The sequence below is a fragment of the Cloeon dipterum genome, chromosome 2 (genome assembly GCF_949628265.1).
Source record: "Cloeon dipterum chromosome 2, ieCloDipt1.1, whole genome shotgun sequence".
Classification (NCBI taxonomy): Eukaryota; Metazoa; Arthropoda; class Insecta; order Ephemeroptera; family Baetidae; genus Cloeon; species Cloeon dipterum.
Window position 1 is genome coordinate 23732488 of NC_088787.1, and position 22283 is coordinate 23754770.

At 38.8% G+C, this 22283-nt stretch overlaps 3 protein-coding genes across 4 annotated transcripts; 1 reads left to right on the top strand and 2 right to left on the bottom strand.

Moving 5' to 3' along the window:
- Positions 1–700: 700 nt before the first annotated feature.
- Positions 701–17403, bottom strand: LOC135936246 (uncharacterized). The gene is made up of 4 exons (XM_065479001.1): positions 17253–17403; positions 3982–4172; positions 2418–2445; positions 701–2356 (listed from the first exon to the last, which is right to left on the bottom strand). The coding sequence occupies exons 2-4, from the start codon at positions 4162–4164 to the stop codon at positions 2244–2246; spliced, it is 324 nt and encodes a 107-aa protein (XP_065335073.1). The 5' UTR covers positions 4165–4172; positions 17253–17403; the 3' UTR covers positions 701–2243.
- Positions 17404–17748: 345 nt separating this feature from the next.
- LOC135938082 (uncharacterized) lies at positions 17749–20579 on the bottom strand. 2 transcript variants are annotated; one of them, XM_065481594.1, is made up of 5 exons: positions 20423–20579; positions 20140–20373; positions 19931–20084; positions 19377–19477; positions 17749–18622 (listed from the first exon to the last, which is right to left on the bottom strand). In XM_065481594.1, the coding sequence occupies exons 1-5, from the start codon at positions 20429–20431 to the stop codon at positions 18377–18379; spliced, it is 744 nt and encodes a 247-aa protein (XP_065337666.1). In that variant the 5' UTR covers positions 20432–20579; the 3' UTR covers positions 17749–18376. The 2 variants fall into 2 exon arrangements, with proteins under 2 accessions (XP_065337666.1, XP_065337667.1); XM_065481595.1 differs by having other exon boundaries at positions 20140–20355; positions 20423–20576.
- Positions 20580–20817: 238 nt separating this feature from the next.
- On the top strand, positions 20818–22282 carry LOC135938083 (DNA-directed RNA polymerase II subunit RPB9-like). The gene is made up of 6 exons (XM_065481597.1): positions 20818–20976; positions 21371–21452; positions 21517–21571; positions 21640–21713; positions 21771–21897; positions 21960–22282. Exons 2-6 carry the CDS (start codon positions 21373–21375, stop codon positions 22020–22022), a joined length of 399 nt encoding a protein of 132 aa, XP_065337669.1. The 5' UTR covers positions 20818–20976; positions 21371–21372; the 3' UTR covers positions 22023–22282.
- Position 22283: the final 1 nt, after the last annotated feature.

A 22283-nucleotide genomic window follows, 5' to 3' on the forward strand; every position in this document is an offset into this window, starting at 1 on the left:
AACTGCTCAAAAAATACCTCCCATTGCTTTGACACTCCTGAGAATGTCTTAACAATGCGAGCCAACGGGCTGGTTTATCATTGTTAAATTTAAAATTATATGAATATAGCGAGATATTGTATTCATTCGAATATCTTTTAAATATTATAATTTAGTTTACTTTTTCTCCCCCGCTCGATATGCCGGATTTTTCAAGTTTTGGAATTAAGATATGTGCTCCTAATACATATGTATCGGAATATACAGATTTAACATAGCAACGGATGTTTCCTTTAAAATAGTCTTAACCTGAACATGTTAAGATTGAAGCTTCGCCAGGAGAGGGTCGATCGCTTTGGGTTTGCTGTTGTTAATGCAATTTGTTCAAAAGCACGGTTCATATTTAATTTATTTTCAGAGGCTATATAATATGTATTCTCATGCATGAGATTAGCCTCTGAGAGTAAGAGCAAGAACAATTTAAACTAATGTGCATTTTTAGGACTGGAAATATTGGAGAGCCTTAAAACATTAACCTGCTTGGAGTCGCAATGTTGCAAAATTCAATATACTCTGCATCTTTAAATCCTAATAAAATTTCCTTGTAGCTATATCAAATGTTGAGTTCTGTAAAAAAAAGTACGAAAGGTTACGTTTTTAAAATCTGTTCTACTGGATGTTGTGGAGTGTGGAGGTTCAACGACATAAATTGAACATAAACCATTCTTTCCCTTGTATATATTCAACATTTATTCTTTTTTTGTTTGAATTAATCGATTTATTCCATCTTGATATCAATTAATGAATTGCGCAGTGTGTATATTTCACCATTAATGGCAGCAAAATTTAAGATATAATTACTCATCTTTGTTATAATGCATTCCACCTCAAGGATACACAGCAACTTACACTGAACATAATAATTATTTTTTTCTGCTATTTATATTATACAATCTTTTTCTCCATAAATTACTCTACTCATTAACAACAAGAGCAACAACATCGTAAGTAGGATCGATCGGCTAAACGTGTGTTTTTTCACGCTCGACATTTAGAAAAATATATTTACAAAAGGTTATTGTGACAGCCATAATATTTTTCCAACAACTAAAGTCGATCTGGTCCGAACGAGAGAAGTTATTACAATAGCAACATGAACAAATAAAAAAGTAGACATGCATCGTTTGGGGTACATTGTATAATTTAAAAGTCTTAACGACGCGAATAAATTGCTTAACAGTGTCTTTTGAGCTTACGATTCTGTTGATTGAAACTTAAGTCCTTCATAACGCAATCTCATCTTGTGAATTGGACCACATTTTCTGAAACCCTGCCTGCAGAAACCCACTGGGTTAATTTTCTCTATAATTACTTGAATCAATGTTTGATATCATATTATAATTTCATTATTCTGATCAAATCAATCCCGAACTTCATCTCTCCGCTCAGATACATAGGAAACCATCAACACATTGTTTTCCGTCTATATATTTGCGCACGGTCAAGTGCATTTTGATTATTTTTGGTATCACATACGACATTTCACCACAGGTATATAAGGGTTTGAGTGAAAAGTGACAGGCGAAAAATTTACTTTCTACGATCAACCGCGGTACACTCAGCATAGTCCATAGTAGGGTAACACGTTTTTGTCACCTCGCATGAGCTACACACTTCTTCAAGCTGCAACACTAGCACCGCTGGCACCCAGAAAAAAATCGGCTAAAGACAGCAGCCGCCACTCTTCGCAGCTTCTTTTTTCAAACCGCTCTTCTTGACCACTTCTCCTCTGGCTGCCTGGGGCACAACTGTCACATTTCCCACGAAGAAGGGCTGAAGGATCTTTTTGAAGATCCGAGTCACGCAGAAGCGTGTATATTTTAAAACAAGCTTATTAAATGTGCTGCCCTAGTATGGTATTTTCTTCGTGAAGTTTCCTCATTTTAAGTACTGGCGCTTTTGCTTGCTTGATGTACGTTGGTAACAGGTGATCGGTCCTACCAGCTATCGAAAAATTATTCGCGACCATTCATATTGGCAGAAACCGTGAAACACTCTGGCTAAATGGAGGCAAAATTGCCCTCACATCCAGCTGGAAAGCAATTTCGTGATACCAGGATTTCCGAGGTCTCCGCGGTTATTTGGGTAACATTCCGGAGGATATGAAACGTGCGTTGATACGATGAATTCGCGAGGGAGGTTTGAGGCTTGGTCGCGATTTTAGACAGGTTATTGTCTCGCTGGGTTGACAGCGGAGGGCCAGCTTATGCTTTGACGTCGGTGGCTGAGTTGCAGCCGCAGATAGCCGCGAATAGTCTGGCGACGAAGCCTCTTGCTCTCGTGTGCCACGGCCCTGTCCGCTTCACTCGCCGTGAACCTGAAATCCCCAATTCACGCGATTAGTCGCTGAGTACGCTGGGCCTCGCATTCCAACTTACCACCACTTTCCATCTCTTGCCGCTCCACCTGAAAAATCAAAAAAGGATGGTCAGGTGGTAGTGCGAAAAGCTTTTACAACTTGTGTATACAAAGTGTATGTGTTAGTGAGAGGAATACTAGAGAATTTAAGTTGATTTTGACTTTACTTAACTCTCTAGATGATAGTCGACAGCTGATATAAAACCATGCTGAATTATAAGTGATATAGCTGAATCGATTGAAATATCGACTTGTTTTGAACATAAAATTAGACTATATAGCGAAAGGGAATACATAGCTTCTGTTATGCAATTTATTTTTATGATCTTTAGGTCTGATGTTCCTGCTAAAATGCTGGTTTGGGACACATTTTCAGCTCTTATGGCTATTTACTTGTTCTTTAATTAGATATTTTAGTCGTATGATAGATTTGAGAGTAATATTATTAGTTATGGATGACCGAGGCCCTGTCTGTTAATTAATGTTGCAAAGCTTTAGATTGCTCTACATTTCGACCTTAATAAACCAATTATGTATAGAAATATCATATTCCGTTAATGGTTACCAGAGTAAATAAATAAGATAACAATTTGTGTAAGTTAAAATTAAACTTTGGAATTATTTAAAAAGTAATGTAGTATAATGCAATCTGAAATGACAGTTTGTTGAAAAATTCAAATCAATTTTTCTAACGTATGGTGCAACTGATTTAAATGCAAATTGGACCAACACGTGTGTGCGCCTTTTGCATCGGTATATAGATTATGTATAGTGGGGTGAAAGCTGTATGTATATGCACGTACAGCTCGATATTGTGCCCGTGCGAGGGGGAGCAAGGGCAAGCTGGCCACTGAAAAGTGCACATATACACACACGGGGGACGAAGCCAAAGAGTCGAATCAATAATCCCTCTCGGCTGCTCCAGCGAGCTCATCATCCACTAGCCAGCAGCATGCTTGTCTCTCACAGCAATTCTGCTCCAATTGCTAGTAATTTGATGCAAATCGAATTGCCCTCACTCGATATGTGTCTCGACTATTTCTCTATATACGCGCCCCTTTCAATGAAGTCGTTCTTTCGTCTGCTTTTTACAGCTCTCGTGTAGATTTGTAAGACTTGGTTTTCAGTATGTTTTGAAAATGAAATCAGGTAAATCCAATTCTATTCATGTAAATAATAAATGACTGATTTTAATTTTAATAGGATCCTAAAAAATAAATCGAGCTGATTTTTTTAATCGGCTGATTTAAAAAAGCTTTTTTTTAGGGCGAATAAATGCTGTGTTGAATATGTGTGATCTTGCTTTTCATTACATACATTTTAGGTGTTAGAGCATTGCTGTGAGAGGAATGAATGGAACAACTGTAAATTTTCAAATTTCTTCTCTGATTAATTTTTACAAAACTTTTCTTTTGCTAAATTTATCACTTAGTGGATATAAATCATGAAATGGTAAAAATTGCTCTGGTGGTTATTGTCCGCAAAAAAGGGTGCAAAAAATTATGTCCAACGCCCCCCCAGGGTGTGTCAAGTGTATGGTGTTGAAGAGGAGCGCCGAGGGGTGTCTATGAAAGTCGGTTATACCTTTGCTTGGTGCGCCCTCCTGGTGGCCTCCTCTTTGGCCTTCTCAAGCACGTCGGCAACGAACTTGGACGCGGCTTCCATCAGCTGAGGGTCGCTCTTGAACGCGGCCACGCGCTCCTCGTGTGTCATCTCGGCGCTGCCGCACGCCGCTGCGCCGCCGGGCACCGTAAGCGTCACACTCATCGTGCCATCTGCAACACGGTCATAATTGACAAAATCAATATAAGACCATATGCAAATCCGAGAAAGACTAATTTCTTTGATTTGGTACCGGACATGAAGGATTGCCCGTGACCGAAAATTTGTAGGGTTGACATGAAGAACCAGCATTCGTTTTGGAATGAACACAACTCTGTAGGCTCAATAAATCTTACTGATGCTATTAAAAGCGAGCAAGCCCACCTTGAAAATATTTCCCACTATTCCCAATATTTCCTGCGTATGGAGAAAGAGAAAAATATTTTCCATAGAGCAAAGGCTAAAAATAGCACGAAGCTGTGACGAAATCGGAGCATTTGTAATAAGGTGTACAACGACATGACTGTTGCACTGGGTGTTGCGTGTTAATGAGTGGCGAGAATTGCGCGTGTATACGTGGTACTAATGAAAAGGTACACACAGCAGAGCGAGGACCGACGCATTCGCGCTCCACAGTCGCTGTATGTGTCGCTAATTACTTGTGCGCGCTAGCAGCACGATTTGGGTCTGCATGTGCTGTGTGTCGCGAAAGCACAACCGCGGAAAAGTTGAAACCAAAGCTTAATCAGCAACACGCACACTGCGCCAAACTTAATTCGCTGTGGACATGCGAGAGATATAAACCAAACACTGAATTCGAAACTGGCTTGTTTGCAATCTTCGTTTCGTAGGTAGAAAATGAAATCATGTGGTGTGCAAATGCGTTCAAAGATGTGTCATTATTTGTTCTGTTGAGAAACTATGTATGTAAAAGATTGTGACAATTGGCACGAAATTTTCTTCAGTAATGTGTCAAAAGCCGCCACTTGAATGTATGAAATCATGGTAATTTGTATATCTGCCCACTTCATCTTATCTTTTTAGCCTCTTTGTCTTGATAATGCCAGAGTTTAGTCATAAAGAAAGACGGAACCCAGTTCGGTAGAGAACAAGTGTGATTCAATTCAAGTAAATATTAAAAAATTACCTTGAAAGATAATGATAACATTCGATTATTTGACGAATTGCGATTTCTTGACGCCACATCTCTGGTTAAGACACTTCACTATTTACCAATTAAAATACTTTCGATAAAAAGGTTTTCTTTCGTTATATCCAATAACGTAAATAACGTCTATAGATTTTTAGATAAAAAGCCGATCAGCGTTAAAATTATCAATTTTACACTATGTTTTTGAAAACGATCGATGTTTCAGTATTGCTACAAGCTTAGAGACGACACGTTAAATACTTGGAGAAGAATTGAATGCGATACCTTTTTTCACATTTTGGTTGCAAAAAAGACCGAGAGCACAATTGAATTCCTGATCCATTCTCCAATTTAGGTTCATGTGATGAGAGTGCGCTAGTTCCTTTGTCCTGATATAGACTTCCAAATGCATTTGCCTCTGGCGTTAGCTTTTATGAGACACACACGTCACGTTGACTTCCAGCGAAAAGCCTCAAAGAGAATAACTCATTATGCCCTTACATCTTGTTTGCAAATAATTGAGAGCAGCGAGCAGGAAAGTTTCGGAGCAAAAGGACATTTCGCCTGAGCAGAGAGGCAAGGAAGTTTGCCTTCGCTATTCTGGGGTGCTGCAGAATTTCCATTTCAAAGCGAAGCAATTTCCCTTCACGAGCTTCAAGCAATTTGTCTTTTCCTCCTTGCTGCTGCGGACGCCGGAGTAAAAATATTTTCCCTCCGTCAAAATTCAGCATAATTCACTAAAAAACGCCACACTCTGGTAAACGCCCCTGAACTCGTTATAAAACACAAACTTTGAAGAGGGTTCGAAATATATGTGCTTATATATCATCAATGATTTACTTGATTTCTTCCCCAGCACGTCGCAAAATGCAGAAATTTGCTTTGTTAAATTGAGTAAAAAAAATCAAATAAGTCAAATCTTTCAAAATATGACTATGTATTTTTTACGATAATTTTTTATGGACGAAAATCCCGAATTGAGATTATGTTCAATTATAGGTTGTTAAGATTTCTATAGTATAGGGCGTGGCGTGCATTTATAAATTTGCAAGTCGAAATGTAAATTTCACGCGTTTTCGCCTAATTGTCAGTTAGAAGCAAACAATGCAACACTATAAAAAAACATTAATTTATTATTTTATTCATTCAATATTTTTTGGTGATTAATAAATATGTCCAGGAAAGAGAATCAATATCAAATATTTGCAGTTGTAAAAATATATGAACTCACTGAAATTCACTCAAGAGCATGAAATAAAGAGCGAATCGCATTTGCAAGATTGGCAAAAATGATCGATTGAGCAAACTTGTGCGGTATCAAGCACAAACAATTTCCCACCACACGCCGCAGGATCATGTGCAAAGGTGTTTACGTATACCTGGCCGCTCGCTTTCAATCTATCTTAAAAGCTCTGCCACTGGGGAAAACGAGAAGCAGACGTGCGGAGATAAATCGAGCGGATTGCCCACTTTTGATTCTAGGCATTTTTGTGTCAATTTGGTCTATTAGCCTAATCATTTATTAAAATAAAATTGAAATACACGCACTTAGGGGGAAAGGCATATTCGTGTTCTACATCAGAAACAATTCTGGAGACAATAAAAATCTAAAATAAAGAATCATTATTAAATTCTAGAATATATTTCCTGGAAGCGCGTACATGAGCATTAACCCCAACTGTGATCCATTATTTAACTAAATTTGAACTAATAATTCCATGATTTTCAGTCACGAAGGGAAATCATCAAGTTTTATTAAACACAAATCGTGTACCACAAATCGTTAACTATAATATCATTTGTTTACATAAATAGGTTTAGCAGACTTAGCCGCTTCTGTCAAACTAGTTTGGTTACTATCGCAGCTTAGGAAGTGGAAAAAATTCATATCTTAACCACAAAGATTGCAAACGCAGGGAAAGAGCATATTTTATTGCAATAGCCGTGCCAAAGATTAGTAGTTCAAACGGTTATCATAGAAAAATCAATAAAATTATCTGTAAACTGTGTTATTTATAAAATTATGACAAATATATCTCTGATTTATTCAGCTATGATCCGAAAGTGAGTGTGCCATTCTTGATAATTTTTAATTGATTTGCAACCTCAGCGGCTGCGCTAAAATTGTAATAGGAAATATTGCCGTTTGATTTGATCCATTTTTTTCAGCGCTAATTTAATAACAGACGATTCGTTTGAATTCCACGACGATCAAGTATTTTATTTACACACTTGTGAGGTCTTTCAAAAGGATAACTTTTGGTGCGCCCAATATGGCTTCCCCTCATCAAAATCCGCCTCCTTAGCTAATACCTTCGCAAGTTGAAAACTAATTAAAGCGATTTCGAGCCGAATCGGAATTTGAGCGTTATTTGCACAGGTGCGGATGCTGGGTCGCGTCGCGAAAGATTCAAGGGAGAGAAAGACTCCTCTTCGGTCGGTGCGTTTCCACTCGGCGAGAGAGCTCTATTGATCTGCAAAGTCGCGTGTATGTGTGTGCGAGAGTTCAGTTGCACTTGGCAAAAAGTAGCTAGCCTGCCTCCTTGGCGTGCGAGTAATAATTATCCACCAAAGCAGCAGCACGGGCTGCAGGTTGACAGGATACGGGATGCTGCGTCATTGCGAAACACCTTCTCCTGAGCAGTACAAATGGAGGAACACGAAGAGAGGCCTGGTAATGAGCTATGGGCATCGCCATCTGCAGACTCATTACGCGCGGGCGAGCAATAATGAGCCATAAAATGGGAATGGTCAGTCTGATGAGCAGTTTTGTCACTCGTTCTTGCATCAGGATTTTTCCAAGGAAAGAGTAGAGCGAAACATTTTAGCTTTCGATTGGGATTCTTGTTCTAAATATTTTTTTCAGAATGTGAACTAATAACTAAATTGTAACAGCTGATGACTTTCCATAGCTAAGAATTAACAGTCACAATGTTACTGTTGAAGTGAATTAGAAAATATAATATTTATGCTCCATTAGAGCATTATTCACAGCGTAACGAGCTCAATGCCGTGATTGGAAACTCAGCCACATCAAATAAATTAGATAGAATTGCACCCTATCTCACTGGGTTTTCATTTCCCAGTTTGCCAGGTCAATAAACAAAATCGTTGGCAGAGGCAAATTACAGATTGTAAAAAGGGTAATGGATTCGAACATTTATGCGCGCGCGTGTGTGTATGCACTGCTGATCGGACGAGATTTCCATGCAAATCGCAGCAATAAAATATTCATTTATCCGTTCCGACTCGAAACAAGGGGATAAAGGAGAGAGAGAGAGAGAGAGAGAGAGAGAGAGAGAGAGAGAGAGAGAGAGAGAGAGAGAGAGAGAATCGGTTTGTCTCAGTGAAATCCCTTCAATCCCCTGCTTTGCTTGATCCTCTCAGCCAAACGCGCGTCCTCCGCGGATTTGCTCATTGTCTGCGGCAGGCACTGCTACACTACGTAGTATACCGCATGCAAATATACATGGGTGCCAAACATGGCACATCCTCTGCGGCAGCCATCGTCGCTTTTGCTTATTATTATTTTATCCCTGGCTGCATTTGAGTAAATTCAACAAGAACTAACACCAATCTATAAACTATGGGCCAAAATGTTTAAAAAATATAAGAAAAACTTCAAACTTTACTTAACTAGATAACTGGGAGAACTAATTGCGAGAAATCTGTGCTGCTCTCTTTAATTCCCTATGTTAGCTAAAGAAAGGTGAAAAATTCAAAAATTAACTGCCCAGCAAATGCCCACAGCCAAAAAGCTAGAATTAGAAACGTCTTAGTTAACATCCCCAATTGCAAAAAGAGACGTGTTTTTGCTAGCGCTATATGTAGGTGTGCAATCTCTTTATACTACGACCGAATAATTTGATATAGATCGATCGTGGCCGATCAAATATTTGGCTGAAGCTGTGGAGGAAGCCGCGGGCGGCGGACTGGACGAAAAATGAGGTTCACTGGCCCCGGCGGCCGCTCGCTAGCAAGCCAGCCAGCTTCCTGATTTAATCTCATTTGTAATAACTGCGAGGCAGCCGGCGACCGGCTCAAAACTTTGCCAAGGCTCGGTCAGCATCGAGATGCAAAGTCATTCCAGCTCTTGCGGCCGCCGGCGGTGTAGCATAGAAATATTATATAGATTTGTGTCTACGACCGCAGGAAAATGTAATGAATCGTGCAAAAGGCACTTTTTTAGAAGCACGACAACGCCCATGTTCCTATTAGGTCGATGAAAAGTGCTCTAATTAAAAAAATACTGCATCTATGGCGGTTGCGTGCTGAGCCATAAAATAATGTTTTGTGTTTGTGTTTAGAGGGATATTTCATCAATTCGTTTAAGCTTTTAAATTCAAAAGCGAATTCTCAAAGGATAATGAAAGGCATTAACAGGGTAATATTTTAAATACTCTCCAAATGAATCTGTATACCCTCTCTCATTGTTGATTTTTTCGATTTAAATTTACCACTAATAATGAGAAAGCCATTTATGCAAGAATATGAATTGGAGTGCGAGTGCGAGTGATCAAGCTAAGCGAGTTGAAGATTTTAAATTTATGAAAGAATTGAGATAATTTTTCTGTTACCGTTATGCGTTGAAAATGAATCCTCCAGAGAAACTGTTCCCGTAATATCGATCTCATTACAAAAACACACATGTATATTGCATTCGCGTTTAGTCGCCCACCATGGGATTTGTCAAACACGAAATTCAGATTTGGCAGCCACACCCGATTCCTCCTTTTATCTTTCATATAAAAGGCGTTTAATTTTCCCCGTTAAACTCTTTATTGAAATCGGATTGCATGCTCGCTCTATTGAACAACGCTTTAGAAACGTAAATTTTGATTTATAAAGACAAACACGGCGGCTCTTTTTTCCATTCAGTTTGATACCACATTTTCCTTCTCGGAAAAATACCCTTTTCCACCCGTTTAGCTACAACTCGTGGAGCACAGGTGTGAGAAACAAAGGCGAACGGTTCGTCCCTTTGAGCTGCAAGGTGTGACTGAAAGGTGCAGCAGGTCGAGCGAAAAGTTCGCTGCCGCAAAGAGCCTTTTTATGCTGTCAGCTAGGCGGCCGCCCGCCAGTCCACCCGGGCAACAGGTTTGCAGGCTGAGCTCATTCAACAGGTCCAGTGCTCTATTTTTACACTACTTTTTCAAAAACTAAATCAAAATCGTGCCTCTTTCAACAAGTGTGTAAGGAGAGTATGATAAGATGGATTTTTTTTTGACAAACCCATGATCAAATCCTTTAAAAGATTACATAAATCGATTGTAATAATTAATACCACTTTGCACTGCAAAAATTAATATTATACAGGATATGGTATTTAAGTTTTTGTCAAGGCAACCTAGTTGAGACTTTCCATTCTTTTTAAATCAAAACTTAGAATTTATTGTTTTTACTGTGTCCTAATTCTGCGGTCAAATCAATGTAATGATTTATAACAAGATTTTTCAACGGGCGCATAGGGATGAATACGGTCTGATTTATCAGTTTTACGCAAGCTTTTTCTCATCTTAGTTGCATACTGTCTGACTATGTTACTACTTGAACTAATTTGTGATGAGAATAAACAGCTATAACAAAAAACCCGGCAGTGAAGTCAATTTTGAGTAAACGTCAAGGTCCCTGGTCATCATCCTGATCAGTCTAAAAGGCCTCCTGGTGGGTGGTGACTACGTGGGATCAAGATTGTAGTGAGGACCGGCGCCCTGAACTCGCCTTCGGAGACGAACCCGGCCAATCTGATTTGTCCAGGTGCCAAACTTGGCCTTTTTTGTGGGCCCGTTGGGTCATGTGTAAATTTTTAAACAAAGTATAAATACTCAGATAATTAAAAAGGTAATCATTATATCCGAGAGTTGCATTTTTCGATTTACCTTTACTTGCTAGTAAAATAATCTGAAAGCAAATTTTCTTGGCCTTAAATTTTTACATTCTATCTGCTTTCGGTTTTAGGAATTTGGATTCATATCCATACACCATGTTTTAAAACCACGAACTACAACCAATTACTTCTTTTAAATGAATCTCCCTGTTTAGAGAGTTAATGATATATGGATTTTTTTCGATTTCGCTACCTGCCATGACTGTTCTGCAGTGCAGTTTCTTTCGTTGTGCAAGGCGTATGTGATTTTATGTTTTACGAGTATTTTTTGTTGTTCAGTTTAGTCATTTCGGCTTAGCTCTCCTGCGTAGATAATTTCTTAAATGCTCAAGCTCACCCACAGATATAGATTAAAATAAGCAAGCAAGTATTGAGAATTTTGGCTAAGGTTAAATTGGTTGTAAGAAGCGGGTTGCCAAGATTAAAGGTTTTCAACGACCATTGATTGATTCAGGTAATTCTCTTCAGGTAATAACGTATTATGAATTTTATTCAAGGCCCGCGAGGCCAAAACTGCGAACTGTACAGCACAAAAAGGTTTTTCACAATTTTCTTTTGAAAAATTCAATTTTATGTCATTCATTCCTTCTAATGTTTACCTCTGGGAGCTACCAGATTGTAAAATATTTTTGAAATAATGTTTCTATTTCAACAGTTGTATTACGTAAAATATAAATTCCTTCTCGAATGTCGAACGCATACGGTCAATAGATTTCTCTACGGTCCATAAGCTATGCAATAGAAATAAATCTAGGCGCAAACAAGGCGCGCGATTTCGCTCGCTTGAGCTGACAGGCGCGCGCCGCACTTCTGCGTCAACACCTCGCTTCCATTGTCCTACGAAAATCGTGTTAAATTCATGCATGAGATGTAAATTGAATCGGATAATTGTCCTCCCATCCCATTCGTAGCAGCAAGCCTAATGTGACTTTCAAATCAAGACAAAAGGATGCTTGATGTGACATATTTTGCCTTTGTGGAGCAAGTGACGATTGGCAAATTGCATCTAATGAAACTGCTAGAATCGCAAATGAGAGGCATAACTAGCTATCTATTCTTAGCTGAAGATTTAAATACAAAATAAAAATATTTCTTCCAGTTAGGGACGAACGGAGAGTGAATGTCGACTGTTTTTATCGGGAAATTTTACCATGAAAATTGGTTTTAGGTCAGACTTAAAATCTTTCAAATTAATTTTAATGGATTGTTGTGTAAGTATAATTGGAAAAATTATCTGTGTATGACTTGGGCAAAAAATTAAGTTTACGAGGAAATTAAAATAACATGACTTGAAACAAAAAACATGAATTTAAAACGCAGCGCGTCTTGTATTTCCAAGCACCATATATAAGAGTCACAAGTTAAAATAGGACTCTACATTATTGCCAAAATGAGCAGTCTAAATTCTGCAAATTAGGCTGTAACTACCGTCAAAAGAGATCAAAAGGTGTCTTCTTGTTCTTCTCCGCCCAATTAAGGTAAGTGATTCTATTTGGGCTTCAGAAGAAAACATTGGAATCGGCTCAGACAGTTGGCCCTCTCGTTCTCGGCGGGCGGGCGGCTGCGCGAGCGAGCGAGCGAGCTTGGGGCTGAAAGTAGCCTGAGAGAGGGTTGTAACGCGGACGGCGGGGGTACAGGAACTTTAAGCGTCGTTATGGCAACGTGACGTCAGATTCGCTCCAGCTCCACCGACCGACTGACTCGCCGAAACGAATGCCGACCGACGAAACCAATCTCCCTTGCTGCTCTCACCAAATTATATTCATAAACAAAACGACCGCACTTCTTCATACTCGTCAGAACGCAAATAAAGTTATGAAAGGGTGAAGCACGAGTGTCTGCCACTAAATCCACTTTCCTTTGATTTGCCACCACCGTTTGTTTCACGGCGAGTCCTTAATTAACCCAAACAGGCTGCAGCAGTTTGATTGGAAAAAACTTTCTCTTTTCATCGATTTTTGTTAGTATTAAATCTTTGTTTTTCTGGTGTATGCGCTATTAAAAAGTGTGACATATAATACGGTTTCAATACAGGAAATATTATAGACTCATCTGCTAATAAAAAGTTTTCAAAGAAAAGATAAATTAATTACATGATTTTAAAAAAGTATATCGACATAGACTCGCTCTATTTTCAGGAGTTTCAATGAGCCGGGCTGTTTTAACTCTCTCATTCTGGTTCATTTCATCGATATTTAATGATTAAAATGACATTTTTGTGATTGGATCACAAATTCTGAAATGTCTCGCAAGGAGGAAATCACAACAATTTTTTACTCGTGTTTGATTTTATGATTTGCTTGATTGGTTTTCTCTTCGCTGAAGAGCAAACAAGAGACTTTTGCGTGCCATGGACTCGTATATTTTCTCCGTAATGAGTTTTTATGTCCCTTTGTCTCTAAAAAGAAATATCTACTTTTCATTCCAATATCTCGCAAATTGTATTCGGTATTACCAGAGAAACAATGAATTTCACCGGCAGTATTCATTTCTTGTTTATTTGTTCTGTTCTGGGTGTCACTGTGAATTCCATCCACCAAATAGGCTAGGTTTCCCTATGTGAAACTCGTCAAACGTGAGATTGGCTCAGCATTAAATGCTTCGATATGAAATAGTACATATTTTCAGAGATTAACGCACCATATATATGCAACCTGCGAGAAGCCATTTATTCCGTACACATTTGTATGCTCTGCAGATTCCTATAGCGAACCATTGGGCGAAACGAGTTAAGCTGCTCTCTCTAGTTCTATGGTGTATAAAATCTGAACTGAATTCGCTCGAGGCGAAACGTGCAACTCTCCAAATTGACCGCCGAGAAAAGGAAATTGGATTTGGAGGTGCGGTGTATATATGCGATTGCTGAATTCAATTGTTGGCAAGTAGCAAACTGGATACCGACGTTTGGTTACGATTCTCAGAGCGAAAAATCCCAAGCTGTCATTGAAAATTTTCATATTATCTCCATTACCAAAACGGCTCTCAAAAATGTGATTGGGTATGAGCTACTTATTAATGCAACAATAATTGTTTGATATTTATTAAGTCAGGAAGCATTTATTTGTTCAAGTAAAATTGTTGAACCAAATCAACAAATACATTAATTTTATTAGAGTTTAAAATGGCAGCAATTTTCACTTTTTTAAGGGACTTCAACCGCACGAGACGATAATATTTCGGAGAGGATTACATAAATTTTATTTGGACAGTTTAAATTAGAATCAAATTTAATATTGTATTCATTCCAGATCAGCAGGCTTAACGTTTCCCTAAACATCCAAAAGAAATAAAAACATTACTCAATTTGAAACGCAGAGAAAAGTCAGTCGGCCAGAAAACCTTATTTATTTCAGTATTTGTTTGAATATATGCACTCAAATTCTTGTTCATACACATATTAGGTTACATGAAAAATTCTAACAAAAAGCAAATCGTAAAGATGTCGAGAGTAAAATTCTGTAATTTTAGTGGCATAGCTCAAGAAAAATTATGCTTTGATTGATAGATAGGTCTCTTATCTTATCAAACTTTCAGCAAAATGAGTAATCTGGAATTCCGTGTATCACTCATTGTCAGTAGTCATTCTCTTATTGCTACAGCTCGATTTCCAAATTAGGAGAAAATGTGGCGATCATGCATGAGAGTAAAAACGGTATTTCACTTCTAAAAAGACTGTACATAGCCTCTGTTTTCCCTTTTTATGGTTTTCCTCGTTTTCGTCCTCCTCTAACTCACGTGTTATTTGTTTACAATTTTACAGCATACGCGTGCAATGGTAGCTTTTACGACGGTCATATATATTCGTGCATGCGCAATTTTTGGCATATTTGCGTCGTTCGTCTGAGAGCCAGGTGCCTCACCTAGACCAGCAGCTAAAGGGGCCGACTTTTATGGCCAATACTATGTGATTTTCAGACATCAACACAACATGTTTCCTTTATCCCAACCGAAAGATTCAAATATAAGGTAAGCATTTTGACGACTCATTCATTTTTTAAGGTATATTTATTCAATGCTAAATAATTATTTACGCACTTTCGCGCTGTTGAGCAGACGGCACTGCATGTGATTGAATAAGTCATAATGAGAATGATTGGCTCACTGAACTGAATATCAGATGAGCTGAACTCAATATCTGATCCATGATTTCCCCGAATAACTTTGTGATTTTTTGATAAAAGAGATACTATTGATTTTCTCTGGCGAAAAGGCGGCGAAATATCGGTGTTAATGGAGTTTGATGGTGGAAAACGGGGTCAGCGACCGTTGAGGCCGGCGGGCGGCGGCGGCGAATCCTCCTGGACATAATAATGATCTGCGCGCATCGCATATTTATGAATACACGTGCTTGCTTGATAAAGGCGAAGGCACTGGGCGCTGATTCCGAGCCAGGCGGCCAGGCCGGGCGGGCGGGCGGACAGGCGCGGCCGCTGAATTGAAATGAGTAATTGCGCCAGCCGCACACGTGACCTGAACTGGAATGAACAATACCAATCGCGCTCATTCCTCAAATCGAAAGTTGTCGCTAAATGAATAAATGAATCTGGGCTGAGTTTTACGAGGGAAAATATAACATGCGCAGCTGTTGCTGGGAATAAAAGCCAAAAGCAAAATGTGCCACAAATAGGCATTGCAGGAGAGAGAAATGAATTTATAGAGGAATCTAAAGAAAATTATTTATGCAGGTCTTCACTCCCTGCGCTTTTGATTGGTCGTTGAAAAATTAAAAATTGTACGTGAGCTTCATAGCTTTCTGTAGAATATTATGGAATCAATAGCTGTGACGTCTGTCATGTTTCTGTCAACACAACTCCAGAACAACTGCATTGATAGACCACAGCAGAATTTTTGCTGATCTTAAATCCGTGATATAGACCAAATCAAGTCATATTTATGTTATACACTCTCCTATTCAGCTCAAACCGTAACAGTCTCGAAAAGTCGTCAGAAAATGAATGACGCAAATTCCCAGCTTGGACTGACACTGAGACGTCAGCGGTGGTCCTTACGTCAGGGTGGCGCTAATAGGGTTGGTTTTTCGTTTTGCATACACACGCGTGAGTGGTGCTGTAGGACGGGCTGGCGGTCTTCGCCAAAAGAGGTTCTAAAGACGAGTGTAGTTGCACTCTTGGTTGAATCGATAAAATCTGCCAGGAGGGAAAATGAGTGCACGCGGCGGCTCCGCGAGAGCGAGAGAGAACACACGCACAAAGCGGCGCACGTAGATTGCATCTTTTCTCTCTGTCCTCGGTGCAGACTTTTCGCCAAAATCGATTTCGAGGGTCTTTCAATGACAGACACTCAGATTTACCTTCGAGAGGGCGAACATACGGCTCTCGTTAATAGGCTCCGCGCCATCTGCAACAAGTTGTCGCGACTCCCCGATTGCTGAGGAAGCAAGGAAATATCTGGACTAGATCTAGATCGATTCGTTTCTTGGGAGAGTATTTCAAGAGAGCAGCAAATTTTAATTAATATACATACAGACTTTAGGATTATAAATATTAAAAGAAACTAATTCAAGTACAAAAATATATCTCTTTCAAAACTCAACAATACTTGGCCACATTTACTTGACGCACTTTAAATACTACAAAATTATCGGAATAACATATAAAGTGCTTAAGTTTGTTGAATATTTTTTGAATGTTGAAATGAAACGTACGTATTATTAACCCACATTTGATTAAAATGAAAATTAGTTGGGCTATAATCAAGACGGTTCAGTTTTTAATAAGGTAGGTACGTTAAAGCAGCTTTTAAAATCTTATTTAAAGTTGAATTTACTGTCGCTTTAACCCCTTTCTTTTTTAAATATGTTTTTATTTGATATTCAACATTACTTTCAATTTACATACACTTTACTATTTTTATATACATTTAAATCAGATGATGAAAAATGAATTCGAAGACTCCGTAATGCCACTTTTTTCTTGATGACAAATTATATGCATGCTGCCTTATCAACAGATAGAGATAAAAACAAGTTAAAGTCTGCAAGCTCGCTGCTCAGTCTGACTGATTAGAGTTTTAATAAGAATTCATTCTCCAAGGAATTTCCTCGTTTGACCATTAAAGGAGCGCGTTAGTTTTTATCTCGACAGGCCGTCATTAGCGAGCTGGACCGCTACTCTTGCATTGTCCTGATATACGCACACGTGAAATTTAAAACGTATTGAAAATAATCAAAGAACTGACACATTAAGATATGCTCACCTATTCAGCAGAAATATATCTTGTACATCCACACGGACACGATCAGCCAGCTAGTGGTTTTTATATTTTGGTATCCTGTGGCGAAGTCGGCAGAGGCTTGCGACCTGCGAGATGAACAGTCGGCCAGGCAAGGAGAGACTGTAAGTCCCCGCGAGCACCAAAATCTAGCTCCGCCGCCGACGCATGCGCCGCCTTATACAATCGAAGAGATCTCGATTCGACCTGAAAATAATTCTGCAGCTATAAACGAGCAAATAGTGCGATTTATTTACTTCAGGAAGCACACACTTACAATTAGAAAATATTTATATCCTATACTGTTGGTTGGCCAACATTTAGCTTCAAATTCATGTTTTACTCGAAGATTCATCAAAGGAAAAAATTAAACTTTGAAACATAAAATTGTATATGAGCGAGAACTTTTGCTTCAAAGCAAAATGAAATTTTTCCTGCGGATTTTTTGGGAAAGTTGAAACGAAAAATAATAGAATACGCATTGACAATTTTTGGAAAATTTATTTATACCATAGTAGGAAACTCACAACACAAATCAACAAAATAGTCAGAGAAACATCTCTGCTGAGGAGATCACATAATTAAAAACCAAGCAACAAATGAGTCCAGCTAGCACATATCGAGGTTTTGGAACATGAACAAGCCACAACACTATTGCTGGCATAAAGGAGTGGTTAAAAGTTTAGAAATTTCAGTGCTTCGAGGGCACTTTCCACCTTGGCTTGCGGCACATTGACCAGTATTATTACTGTTGGGCCAAAAATGGCCATATTTATTTAGAGGGCAGTTGGGCAAAGATCAAGAGAAATCTCTGCAAAGGGAATTTTTAAACTCCTAATTCAGTAAAAGCTTGCAATGAGTGGAGTGTTTTCTGGCTTTAGGGTAACCGCATTCAGATCAGAACAAAAACCATATAATAAATTCTGAATTACACTGTGCCATCTGTATTTTCGCACCAAAGAGAAACGCTCCTTTTATTTTATCACGTTGAACCCCCCTCTTTTTGTCCTCTTAACAGCATCAGATGCACAAATTGCCAAATCCGAAGCGGAGACAGGAAAACCAGAGTGCAGGAAAGGCATGGTGGTGTGAAGAATGCGCTGTTGTCTCTAGCTGCTGCGGCCCTTCTTAAACCGCTGCCTGGCCTGCGCCTTTGAGTACCTGGCGTGGCCACCACCTTTCTCAGGCATCATTTCTTCCTCAGGCTCGTCCTCCTGCTCTGACTGGCCACTCAGATCAGCTGGGGGCTCGATCAGCGACTTTCTTTGGCACTTGACATAGTAGCGGAAACCTCGCGCAAGTCCATAGCCAACCATGGCGATTCCCATCGTTGTTAGAACCATCAGAATTGGATGCTGAGGACATTGACAACAATGAGAAATATTCACAGCTAACTATGTTTAATGCGGATTTTTCTAAATGACATTTAACTTATGTTTGCAAGGTTAATGTTACTTACGGAAGTTATTACTTAACATACGTCATTTAAATATATTTTCTATTTTCATTCAATAAATTCAACGAATGATAAATTTGGAAATTGTAAGATAGATCTAGAGAAATCAGCCATGTAATTTTGAGGCGGCTGGCTCAATGATTCAATGGCCTCTGTCAATATTATGTCCGGTGGCTGGGCCAGCACGAGCAATTATTCCTACGGCCGAAAACGTGAAATTTGATAGTGCTTTTTGGCATTTTCATTCTCCGGCACTGAACGCTTTTATTGACTTTTAACCTGGCGGCTGGCGCAACTTCCCTGAAGTCACGCCAGCTAACCACGCGACCAAAATTTAGCTGGCAGGTGCATGGAAATTTGGAACAAATAAAAATGTAACATTCTGCGTATTTCTGGAATTAACAATTTATATAATTATTGTTAGAATTAAATTATTTTTTAAGTATTTCTGGTACTGAAGGTCCTTCAAATACATAGATTTCACTATCTATTTCTTGCAAATTTCCGCGGTTTTGCGATTTTCAATTTTGTGGCAGCAAGTAGTGTGGTAGAGTTTTCGTATTTCATGAATTTAAGTTGTTGCAATTTCATTTAAGAAAGTTTTGAGGCGGTTGCTAGTTGAAAATTTATTCCTACGCAAAGAAAAGACTCACCGAGAGGGAGGGTTTCATGGTAGCGATTTGATCAGCAATCACAATTATGACGCCCAGGATGATACCGATTCCAGCACCAAGCCAAGGAATTTGGTCATCAGCTAAAAAAATTGAAACTGTTTTAATAATCAGTTATTTATGACAACATTGGATAGAATTAATTACGGGCCCAATGATTTGATAGGCTTCCTGTTCAAAAATTAATTGGGGATTTTTTTACTAGCGAGAAAAATTAACATAAGTTAGTTTCACTAAAATAGCCCTCACGACTTTCATAAATCTGCCAATGGGAAACTACAAAATGATTTTAATATGAAGGGAAAAACAAAACTTAGAGAAATTCTCGAAATTTATTAAATATTAGCTCTATCCTTGATGTTGATTTTGAAACAGTTAGGAGCATATTGAGGTGCATGTAAAATTTGCTTTTGATTAAACATCATGAAGAGATGTGACGTTAGTCCGACTATTTTAATAAATGACTAGATGATCTAAAAATGTATCAGTATTGCCAGTAACTGATTTAAAAAGAGCAGCAAGGAGCATTGGGTAACCTTTTTTGTCCTTCTGGCACTCAAGCGTTGTCCTGGCGATAGCATTCAATATGCTGGAGTCGTCAGGCTGCAGCAGAAGGGCTTGACGATACGATTGCAGTGCGTCAAGAAAGTGAAAGGTGGCAAATTGCACCTCCGCCTTCCGAAAGTAACCCTGAATAACAGACAGACATGTTACTTATTTTTATAATTCTATTATTTATGCTTACTTTAGCCCAACCAGGATTAAGTTTGATGGTCTCATTGGCGTCTTGCAACGCCAGAAAAAACTGCTTCATCTTGAGGAAGGCCAGCGAACGGTTGCTATAAAGGGAGAAGTTTTTGGGGTCGATTGCAAGAGCGTGGGTGTAGTGCAAAACAGCCTCCTCAAACTTTTCTTCCTTGACGCATGCATTGCCCTGTTCCTTCAGCTCTTGCACGTTCACCTGGACACGTGAGAAGGTCTTAAGCGTAACGCAATTATTAACTACATGATTTATCTGTGTTTCTCACCTCGCTCATTTTTCCGCTGAAGATGCTTTCACAGTCGCAGGCAGCACCGCTTTCCCAGCATCATGTTTAATAAAACTTTTTGTTTTGAACCTGCAACCAGCGGTCGAACTTGTGAGAGGATGAGGGAGGACCGAGTCATCGATCACGGTCACAGATAGAAAATCAAGCAAGAGCAGCTGGCCGGCCGCAGCGGAGAACAACAAAAACACAAATTAATAATCCAATCAGAGGCCCGCAACAAAAACTCAACTATAATGATTGGAGGAAGTGCTGCTGGCTACGACCTCTTTTGCTTGTTTTCACAAACTCAAAATGAGCAATATGGTTCGACAGCACAATCATCCCGATCGTGAGAGGCTGATTGGTGCTAACCAGTGCCATCTAGTTCTAGGGAATATAAACTTCTAGATTTCCGCTCCTTTGTGTTTGTTTGTTTGATGTTAGATTCTGGTCTTGTTTGCGTCGAAGTTCGAAGTCACGCTTTCGCTGTACACAAACAAAATTTATTTGTTTGAAACAATTGGTTTCGCCTGCTGAAAATCAGTGGCTGCACGGTAATTTTAAAACTTCAAATTTTATAAGCCATGAGTGAAAAAACTTTTCAACCACCACTTAACACAACTTCTCGTTATTTTCCTCGTAAGAATGTCATAAAATTGAATCGATGTATGATAAGTGGTGGTCTCAGGTCAAATAGTGATGCACTTCTTGAGCTCTCGTTCATACACAGATTCGGCGTCAAGTTGACCCATAGACGATTTTTCTTGTTTTTTGTGTATCTATTTGTTTTTCCTGTGATTTTTGCAGTTAAAGTGGTTAGAAGCTCTTGCAAACCTATGTCATTTTTCTTATACAAATCGAAATATTATGTAATTCTACTTTTGTATATATACATACATAATATTATATATTGTAATTCTAAATTTAATTGGCACTTGCTTTTTTCAGACATGTCATCAAGAAAAGCTAGTGCTTACGAAGTGAGGGATGAAGGCCCTGGATATGTTGGCATCATTTTCTGTCCAGAATGGTACAACTTTCAGCGATTTCAATTGTTTTGTTCCTCCTAATTTACGTAACTTTAAAAATTGCAGCAACAACATGCTGTACCCAAGAGAAGATAAGGAGAATAAGATTCTGCTCTATGGGGTACTCAAAATATTTATTTTATGTCTGAATTGTATCTAAACATTGTATTTTTGCTTTGTTCAATCCAGTGCCGCAACTGTGACTACAAAAGCATTGCTAGCCGCAGCTGCATTTACGTCAACAAATTGACACATGATATTGAGTAAGTTTCAATTCATTATTAATCATGAGCTTTTATATTGACTCTGCAATGCCACAGTGAAATCAAGCTGATAAACCCTGACGTGATCTCTGACCCGACTCTGCCACAAACTGAGGAACACCCATGCCCAAAATGCGCTGAAACCGAAGCTGTTTTCTTCCAATCCCAAACAAGAAGGGCTGAAGTGAGTTTTATTTTATTTACAACAGGATTTAAAACATACTTTTAATAAAACCTTTTTGACAGGACGAGATGAGATTGTACTACGTGTGCAAAAACAGAAAATGCTTGAACCGTTGGACAGAATAGGTAATAGGCACACCCAGCTATCATAGAATTAAGAATCATTCCTGTAGATGCATTTAAGTACAATACGTTTTATTTTATATTCCATTACTTCACATAATTACCTCAATCCGCTAATGGAATTTTGATTACGGCCATTAGTATAGTGAACACTTTTGGAAGTATAGTTTTGTCTTGTCAGTGGAATTGATTCCGTTGCTAATGATCTTATTGCGTTTATCCACTACTTGATCTAATAAAATAGGAATAAAACTCGCATAATAT

Bases quoted from the DNA above. Each gene is read 5' to 3' on its own strand.
- LOC135936246 (XM_065479001.1), bottom strand. From the start codon at position 4,164: ATGAGTGTGACGCTTACGGTGCCCGGCGGCGCAGCGGCGTGCGGCAGC. The intron at 2,446-3,981 runs GTATAACCGACT...TTGATTTTTCAG, and splicing joins GGAGGGCGCACCAAGCAAAG to GTGGAGCGGCAAGAGATGGA. The intron at 2,357-2,417 runs GTAAGTTGGAAT...TGGGGATTTCAG, and splicing joins GCAAGAGATGGAAAGTGGTG to GTTCACGGCGAGTGAAGCGG.
- LOC135938082 (XM_065481594.1), bottom strand. The intron at 19,478-19,930 runs GTTACCCAATGC...CAATTTTTTTAG, and splicing joins GTGCCAGAAGGACAAAAAAG to CTGATGACCAAATTCCTTGG. The intron at 18,623-19,376 runs GTGAGTCTTTTC...CAATGTCCTCAG, and splicing joins CCATGAAACCCTCCCTCTCG to CATCCAATTCTGATGGTTCT.
- LOC135938083 (XM_065481597.1), top strand. From the start codon at position 21,373: ATGTCATCAAGAAAAGCTAGTGCTTACGAAGTGAGGGATGAAGGCCCT. The intron at 21,453-21,516 runs GTACAACTTTCA...TAAAAATTGCAG, and splicing joins ATCATTTTCTGTCCAGAATG to CAACAACATGCTGTACCCAA. The intron at 21,572-21,639 runs GTACTCAAAATA...TGTTCAATCCAG, and splicing joins ATAAGATTCTGCTCTATGGG to TGCCGCAACTGTGACTACAA.